This window comes from Engraulis encrasicolus, unplaced genomic scaffold, assembly GCF_034702125.1.
Source record: "Engraulis encrasicolus isolate BLACKSEA-1 unplaced genomic scaffold, IST_EnEncr_1.0 scaffold_107_np1212, whole genome shotgun sequence".
Taxonomy (NCBI): domain Eukaryota; kingdom Metazoa; phylum Chordata; class Actinopteri; order Clupeiformes; family Engraulidae; genus Engraulis; species Engraulis encrasicolus.
Genome location: NW_026944548.1, coordinates 132,005 through 140,811, shown reverse-complemented (window position 1 = coordinate 140,811; position 8,807 = coordinate 132,005). Strand labels below are relative to the sequence as shown.

The 8,807-nt window shown below is 50.4% G+C and overlaps 1 protein-coding gene across 1 annotated transcript; it reads right to left on the bottom strand.

Annotated features, from left to right (window-relative positions):
- Positions 1–6,965: 6,965 nt before the first annotated feature.
- Positions 6,966–7,966, bottom strand: LOC134442032 (ataxin-8-like). The gene is made up of 2 exons (XM_063192378.1): positions 7,671–7,966; positions 6,966–7,565 (listed from the first exon to the last, which is right to left on the bottom strand). Exon 2 carries the CDS (start codon positions 7,332–7,334, stop codon positions 6,966–6,968), a length of 369 nt encoding a protein of 122 aa, XP_063048448.1. The 5' UTR covers positions 7,335–7,565; positions 7,671–7,966.
- Between the last annotated feature and the right edge of the window lie 841 nt (positions 7,967–8,807).

The following is an 8,807-nucleotide window of genomic DNA, read 5'->3' as shown; positions in this document are numbered from 1 at the left end:
AAGTGTAGTGAAGTGTAGTGAAGTCTCCTGTAGTGAAGTGTAGTGTAGTGTAGTGAAGTGTAGTGAAGTGTAGTGAAGTGTAGTGAAGTGTAGTGAAGTGTAGTGAAGTCACCTGTAGTGAAGTGTAGTGAAGTGTAGTGAAGTGTAGTGAAGTGTAGTGAAGTGTAGTGAAGTCACCTGTAGTGAAGTGTAGTGTAGTGTAGTGAAGTGTAGTGAAGTGTAGTGAAGTGTAGTGAAGTGTAGTGAAGTGTAGTGAAGTCACCTGTAGTGAAGTGTAGTGTAGTGTAGTGAAGTGTAGTGAAGTGTAGTGAAGTGTAGTGAAGTGTAGTGAAGTGTAGTGAAGTGTAGTGAAGTCACCTGTAGTGAAGTGTAGTGAAGTGTAGTGAAGTGTAGTGAAGTGTAGTGAAGTCACCTGTAGTGAAGTGTAGTGAAGTGTAGTGAAGTGTAGTGAAGTGTAGTGAAGTGTAGTGAAGTGTAGTGTAGTGTAGTGTAGTGTAGTGAAGTGTAGTGTAGTGTAGTGAAGTGTAGTGAAGTGTAGTGAAGTCACCTGTAGTGAAGTGTAGTGAAGTGTAGTGAAGTGTAGTGAAGTGTAGTGAAGTGTAGTGAAGTGTAGTGAAGTGTAGTGAAGTGTAGTGAAGTGTAGTGAAGTGTAGTGAAGTGTAGTGAAGTGAAGTGTAGTGAAGTGTAGTGAAGTGTAGTGAAGTGTAGTGAAGTGTAGTGAAGTGTAGTGAAGTGTAGTGAAGTGTAGTGAAGTCACCTGTAGTGAAGTGTAGTGAAGTGTAGTGAAGTGTAGTGAAGTGTAGTGAAGTGTAGTGAAGTGTAGTGAAGTGTAGTGAAGTGTAGTGAAGTGTAGTGAAGTGTAGTGAAGTGTAGTGAAGTCACCTGTAGTGAAGTCACCTGTAGTGAAGTCACCTGTAGTGAAGTGTAGTGAAGTGTAGTGAAGTGTAGTGAAGTGTAGTGAAGTGTAGTGAAGTCACCTGTAGTGAAGTGTAGTGAAGTGTAGTGAAGTGTAGTGAAGTGTAGTGAAGTGTAGTGAAGTGTAGTGAAGTGTAGTGAAGTCTCCTGTAGTGAAGTGTAGTGTAGTGTAGTGAAGTGTAGTGAAGTGTAGTGAAGTGTAGTGAAGTGTAGTGAAGTGTAGTGAAGTGTAGTGAAGTGTAGTGAAGTGTAGTGAAGTCACCTGTAGTGAAGTGTAGTGAAGTGTAGTGAAGTGTAGTGAAGTGTAGTGAAGTCACCTGTAGTGAAGTGTAGTGAAGTGTAGTGTAGTGTAGTGAAGTGTAGTGTAGTGTAGTGTAGTGTAGTGAAGTGTAGTGAAGTGTAGTGAAGTGTAGTGAAGTGTAGTGTAGTGTAGTGAAGTGTAGTGAAGTGTAGTGAAGTCACCTGTAGTGAAGTGTAGTGAAGTCACCTGTAGTGAAGTGTAGTGAAGTGTAGTGAAGTGTAGTGAAGTGTAGTGAAGTGTAGTGAAGTGTAGTGAAGTGTAGTGAAGTCACCTGTAGTGAAGTGTAGTGAAGTGTAGTGAAGTGTAGTGAAGTGTAGTGAAGTGTAGTGAAGTGTAGTGAAGTGTAGTGAAGTCACCTGTAGTGAAGTGTAGTGTAGTGAAGTGTAGTGAAGTGTAGTGAAGTGTAGTGAAGTGTAGTGAAGTGTAGTGAAGTGTAGTGAAGTGTAGTGAAGTGTAGTGAAGTCACCTGTAGTGAAGTGTAGTGAAGTGTAGTGAAGTGTAGTGAAGTGTAGTGAAGTGTAGTGAAGTGTAGTGAAGTGTAGTGAAGTGTAGTGAAGTGTAGTGAAGTGTAGTGAAGTGTAGTGAAGTCACCTGTAGTGAAGTCACCTGTAGTGAAGTGTAGTGAAGTGTAGTGAAGTGTAGTGAAGTGTAGTGAAGTGTAGTGAAGTCACCTGTAGTGAAGTGTAGTGAAGTGTAGTGAAGTGTAGTGAAGTCACCTGTAGTGAAGTCACCTGTAGTGAAGTCACCTGCGTTGGACTATACAGCCGTCTCCAAAAGTGTTGTCTGTTTGGAATAACAGCTAATAAACTAACTTTCAATTAACCCTCAAGCGACCGGCCTGTTTTTGTGACTAATCTGACCGAGCGGGGTCATTTATGACCCCAAGAAGTTTATATAGAAATACCACTATATAAATTATTTTTTGGGGTTCTGTCACGGTTCAGACAGACGACCAGAGGACCACAATTGCGTCACACAGAAAGTTTATTGAAAAACTTGAGGGGGAAGGGAAGTTGGGAGAGTGAGGGTTCTGCTGGTTCCAAGAGTTACCGGGATTCCAGGGTTCGTCCAACGTGCTGTGTGTGCGTCCCCCCCCAGTGGCAGAGATTAGTCCAAAGGAGCCGGTGGTAGGTGGTCCGGAAGTCCTGGGGGGGGGAACACAAACACAACAGCACGGTGAAACAGGGCAGAAGTACAGTTCAGGGAGAATCCAAAATCGTTGTGCAGAGACAGAAGGCTGGTCAGAATTACCGGGGTAGAAGAGTAGTCAAGAGTCGTGCAGGCAGAAGGCAGGTCGGGTTTTCCGGGGCAGAAGAGTAGTCAGGATACAGGCAGGTTCAGGGTCAAGATACAGGAGTCAGAGAGAAGACAGCAAACTGGTTCCGGGTGTGGAATTGCAGACGATCTGACAAAGTTGAGCTGTGAGAAGAGGCTTTAAATACTGGGAGAGGTTAGTGGGTAATGCAGCGCAGCTGGCAGAGTAATCAGAGCAGAGTGGTGCAAGGAGAGGTTGGTGAGTGGATAATGTAGCGCAGCTGGCCAGGTAATTAGAGCAGAGCAGGGAAGAGACAGGTGGAACTAGTTTGGGTGAGTAGAGAGAGCGGTGAGCAGAGTGGCAGGTAATGGGAACCAATTAAGGTGGTGAACTGGTGGAGTGAGAGGGCTCATGACAGAACCCCCCACCCAAGGGACGGCCCCAGAAGTCCCAAGAGCAACATCACGTCGGGCGGGAGGAGGGGAGCCGGCGGAGGGTTAGAACTCCTCGGAACGGTCAGAGCGAGCGCCCTCATCCTCCGAGGAAGCCGGAGGCCCGTGGTCGGGGACAGGGCCCAAGACAGGGTCAGGGTCAGGCACAGGACAGGTGGCCGAGCGGGTAGGACGACCAGGGGCCCTTCTGAGATGGCCCCCACGGGTCACAGGCTGCGGGACAGGGTCAGGGTCAGGCACAGGACGGGAGGCCGGGCGGTCAGGAACCCCTCTGGGGCGCCCCCTCCGGATTGCAGGCTGATCAGGATGCCGCTGGTGGAAGCTGGTGATGAGGGTCCGATCCACAATCCGACCAGCCGGCACCCATGTCCTCTCCTCTGGTCCATAGCCCTCCCAGTCGACGAGGTAATGGAGGCCCCTACCTCTGCGTCTGGACCGAAGCAGGCGGCGGACGGTGTATACTGGACCACCATCGACAAGGCGTGGAGGAGGAGGAGGGGGTGCAGCAGGAACCAGCGGACTCTCATGAAGGGGTTTAATCTTTGACACATGGAAAGTCGGGTGCACCCTCATGGAATTGGGCAGTCGGAGCCGGACAGCAGTTGGGCCGATCACCCTCTGGATGGGGAATGGACCAAGGAACCTGGGCGCCAGCTTTCGTGATTCCACTTTGAGTGGGATGTCCTTGGATGACAACCACACCCTTTGGCCCACATGGTAGGCGGGCGCAGGGATTCTCCGACGGTTGGCCCCGGTAGTGTAGCTGGTAACGGATTTGAGGAGGGTGGCTCGGGCTTGTGACCAGGTGCGACGACATCGACGGGCAAAAGCAAGTGCAGATGGGCAGGTAACCTCCCCTTCCTGGCTGGCAAATAGAGGAGGCTGGTATCCATAGACACATTGAAAGGGGGACATACCGATGGCAGAGCTGGTCAGAGAATTGTGTGCGTACTCCACCCATGTCAATTGCTGTGACCAGGAGTGAGGGTTGCGGGACGACATGCATCGCAGTGCCTTCTCAAGCTCCTGATTTGTCCGCTCTGACTGCCCATTGGATTGGGGATGAAATCCAGATGTTAGACTGACTGTGGCTCCCAGCAGGTGGCAGAACTCCTTCCAAAAGGCAGAGGAGAATTGTGGGCCACGGTCAGAAACTACATCCTTGGGCAGACCGTGGATGCGGAAGACGTGTTCCAGGACCACCTGGGCAGTCTCCTTGGCGGTTGGGAGCTTGGGGAGAGGAATGAAGTGTGCCATTTTGCTGAATCTGTCGACTATGGTGAGAATGACAGTCATACCGCTGGAAGGGGGCAGGCCCGTAACAAAGTCAAGGGAGATGTGAGACCAGGGACGTGTGGGCACAGGCAGGGGCTGAAGCAATCCGGCTGGGGGCTGGCAGGACGATTTGTTTTGGCTGCAGATGGGACAGGCTTGGACGAATTCCCGTACATCCTTTTTCAGAGAGGGCCACCAGAATCTCTGGTCAAGCAGGTCGTAGGTGCGGTTGGAGCCGGGGTGACAGGCTAAGGCGGGAGTCGTGTCCCCATTGAATGACCTGGGACCTGAGATTTTCGGGAACAAAGAGGCGGTCAACTGGACAAGTGCTGGGACCTGGCTGGTTACGAAGAGCTTTCAGCACCCGTTCTTCGACATCCCAGGTCAGAGCTGCTACAATGCAGGGACTGGGCAGAATCGGTGCAGGATCCCTGGAGGGAGTGTCACCTTTCTGGAATTGGCGGGAGAGGGCATCTGGCTTGGTGTTGCGTGATCCAGGCCGGTATGACAGAGTGAAGTTAAACCGCGTGAAGAAGAGGGCCCAGCGGGACTGCCTGGAGTTCAACCGTTTGGCCGTGCGGATGTACTCCAAGTTTTTATGATCAGTCCAAACGAGGAATGGGACGGTGGACCCCTCCAGCCAGTGACGCCACTCCTCCAGGGCAAGCTTTACAGCTAGCAGCTCTCGGTTCCCTATGTCATAATTGCACTCAGCGGGGGACAACCGACGTGAGAAAAACGCACAGGGATGGAGCTTTTTATCCTCTGCAGCCCACTGGGAAATCACAGCACCAACTCCCACATCAGAGGCATCCACCTCCACAATGAATTGCCGGTCCACATCAGGCATCTGGAGAATGGGAGCGGAGGTGAACCTTGCCTTGAGGATACTGAAGGCCTTGTCGGCTGCTGGGGTCCAGGTGAAGGGTTGCTTGGTGCTGGTTAGAGCAGTCAGAGGGGCGGCAACAGTACTGTAGTTCCTGACAAACTTTCTATAAAAGTTAGCAAACCCCAAGAACTGCTGCAGCTTCTTTCTGTTCTCCGGAACTGGCCATGAACTGACTGCAGACACCTTGGCTGGATCCATTTGGATACTTCCCTCTGCCACAATGTACCCCAGGAAGGCCACAGTCTTGACGTGAAACTCACATTTTTCCGCCTTGACATAAAGGGAATTCTCCAGGAGACGGTGAAGGACTTGCTGGACATGGCGGGTGTGGTCAGACAGGCTTCTGGAGAATATTAAAATGTCATCGAGGTAAATGAAGACAAATTGGTTTAACATATCCCGCAGCACGTCGTTCACAAGAGCCTGGAACACACCAGGAGCATTTGTGAGGCCAAAGGGCATAACCAGATACTCGTAGTGGCCTGTTGGTGTATTGAATGCGGTCTTCCATTCATCCCCCTCCCGGATCCGCACTAGGTGGTATGCGTTTCTGAGATCCAATTTGGTAAAGACTGTAGCTCCCTGGAGCAACTCAAAGGCAGAGGTGAGCAAAGGCAGAGGGTAACGGTTCTTCACCGTGATGTCGTTGAGGCCCCTGTAATCGATGCAGGGGCGAAGGGATCCGTCTTTCTTCCCCACAAAGAAGAAGCCGGCACCAGCAGGAGATGAAGATGGACGGATTAACCCTGCGGACAGAGAGTCATTGATGTAGTCCTCCATGGACTGTCTCTCAGGAGCAGACAATGAATAGAGGCGGCCCTTGGGAGGAGCTGTTCCAGGGAGGAGGTCAATGGCACAGTCGTATGGCCGGTGAGGGGGCAGGCATGTGGCTCTTGCTTTGTTGAACACTTCTCTGAGACTGTGGTAGCATTCCGGGACATTGGCAAGGTCTGGAGCAGAGTTGGTGGGTACTGGCCGTTTGGGTAAGCCGGCAGCAAGCAGGCAGGTTCGATGGCAGTCCTCTCCCCACGCCCTGATCACCCCGGTCACCCAGTCGAGCTGAGGGTTGTGCCGGCGGAGCCATGGGTAACCCAGGATGAGGGGCTGGCCCGGGGAATGGAGCAGGTGAAACTGGATGGTTTCTTGATGGTTTCCGGACAGATTCATTGAGACAGGGGCCGTGACATGAGTGACCGATCCGAGTAAGTGTCCATCCAGCGCCCGGGCAGGAATAGGGGGGGTCAAACGGTGGCTCTCTAGTCCCAGTTGGCGTGCCAGCTTGATGTCTATTATGTTGGCTTCGGCACCAGAATCCACCAGAGCAGCCAGGGTGTGAGTTGAGTCAGAGAGACAGAGGTGAACTTGCAGCAGGGGTTTGCGGTCGGAGGACTGGACGGTCATTGAGCTCAACCGGACTCCCCCTAGGTCCGGTGAGCTTCGGCTTTTAAAGGACAGGTGGCAACACGATGTGAATCACCGCCACAGTAGAGACAGAGGTTTGAGGTGAAGCGGCGCTGGCGTTCGGCTGGAGTGAGAGAGGCTCGCCCAATTTCCATGGGCTCAGACTGGTCAAGCTGGCTTGGTTGGGTAGCAGTAGGTGGCAGGGGCCCAGTCGAATTTCTCCGAATGCCAGTGGTTGGTGGATTTTGGCGCCCCCTCTCACGACGGCGGGTCTGTATCCTTCTGTCGATCCGGACAGCCAGTGCGATGGCTTCATCAAGGGTGGAAGGCAAAGGCAAAGGTCCTTGGCTGCAAGGAAAACTGAAGTCGGCAGCTAGTCAGGAATAGCTGGACCTGGGTTGAATCACAGATGAACTGCTCTGGGTTTCCAATCTTGTGTTTTGGAGAATAAGCAGCGGCTGCAGTGGCAGGGGCAGATTACTCTGGGGCTGTGCTGGTGGGCAGACTGACTGGAGCTGGACTGGTGGGCAGACTGGCTGGAGCTGGGCTGGCGGGCAGAACGGCTGGGGCAAGGCCGGCAGGTAGAGCGGCTGGGGTAAGGTTGGTGAGGAGCTGGATGATTAAGCCGAGTTGTTGTTGCTGGTGCTGGACCTGTTGCTGTTGCTGCTGGAACTGCTGCTGTTGCTGCTGGAACTGCTGATGTTGTTGGTGGCCGACCTGTAGCAGGGAGGCAATGTCGCCGCTCATGCGGGTTACCTCTCTCTCAGCATTTTCCAGACGTTGCATGGCGGTGGGTTGCTCAGGCTCATCGGTTTCCATGTTGGGGGAAGTGTGCGCTGGGTCCATAGTGGTCAGATCGTACTGTCACGGTTCAGACAGACGACCAGAGGACCACAATTGCGTCACACAGAAAGTTTATTGAAAAAACTTGAGGGGAAAGGGAAGTTGGGAGAGTGAGGGTTCTGCTGGTTCCAAGAGTTACCGGGATTCCAGGGTTCGTCCAACGTGCTGTGTGTGCGTCCCCCCCCAGTGGCAGAGATTAGTCCAAAGGAGCCGGTGGTAGGTGGTCCGGAAGTCCTGGGGGGGGAACACAAACACAACAGCACGGTGAAACAGGGCAGAAGTACAGTTCAGGGAGAATCCAAAATCGTTGTGCAGAGACAGAAGGCTGGTCAGAATTACCGGGGTAGAAGAGTAGTCAAGAGTCGTGCAGGCAGAAGGCAGGTCGGGTTTTCCGGGGCAGAAGAGTAGTCAGGATACAGGCAGGTTCAGGGTCAAGATACAGGAGTCAGAGAGAAGACAGCAAACTGGTTCCGGGTGTGGAATTGCAGACGATCTGACAAAGTTGAGCTGTGAGAAGAGGCTTTAAATACTGGGAGAGGTTAGTGGGTAATGCAGCGCAGCTGGCAGAGTAATCAGAGCAGAGTGGTGCAAGGAGAGGTTGGTGAGTGGATAATGTAGCGCAGCTGGCCAGGTAATTAGAGCTGAGCAGGGAAGAGACAGGTGGAACTAGTTTGGGTGAGTAGAGAGAGCGGTGAGCAGAGTGGCAGGTAATGGGAACTAATTAAGGTGGTGAACTGGTGGAGTGAGAGGGCTCATGACAGGTTCATTCAAATTTATTTACATCTTGCACATACTTGTCCCTCATCTAAAGGAAAAAAATGTGAATTTGAACATTTTATAGTTTTGTTAAAAATTAGTCAAACTTACATATGTATATGCTAAATATGATATATGCCCTCATTTGCATATGTAAACATCAAAATACAAAAAACATCCAATACATTTTTTTCTTCTCTCATCATCAGTAATCAACTGAGAAAGTTTCATGGTGATATCTATCATCTACATTTTTTAGCCTATTCACTTGTAATAGTCTTACCATAATAATACAGTATATTTATGCTAATTATGGAAATTGCTCAAAGTGAAACTTTGGGAAACCAAGCTAAATTCTATCCATTAGGCCCATAGATGATATTTCTGCAATAAAACTTTAGGCTACTCAACATTTCTGTGTTCATGAAATCACAAGATCAGAGAATATGGTAATTTACATAGACAAAACCATGTCTCAAACATATAACCTTATGCACACTCAAAATTTCTCTGAAACTTTTTCTGGACATTGTAGCTGTGAAAAGGTGTCTTCCATATGTATTAGAGCAAAGAAATGATTCAACTGATGCTTCAGCCTTTGTTTAGTCATATAATAAGGAAAATTCTAAAAATGCCATTGATTTCTACACTGATGACTTGTTTCCTCCCTCTTTGTTTATCAGGATGACTTCCATTTCATATTCACATCATGTGTCTAGG

Bases quoted from the DNA above. Each gene is read 5' to 3' on its own strand.
- LOC134442032 (XM_063192378.1), bottom strand. From the start codon at position 7,334: ATGGACCCAGCGCACACTTCCCCCAACATGGAAACCGATGAGCCTGAG.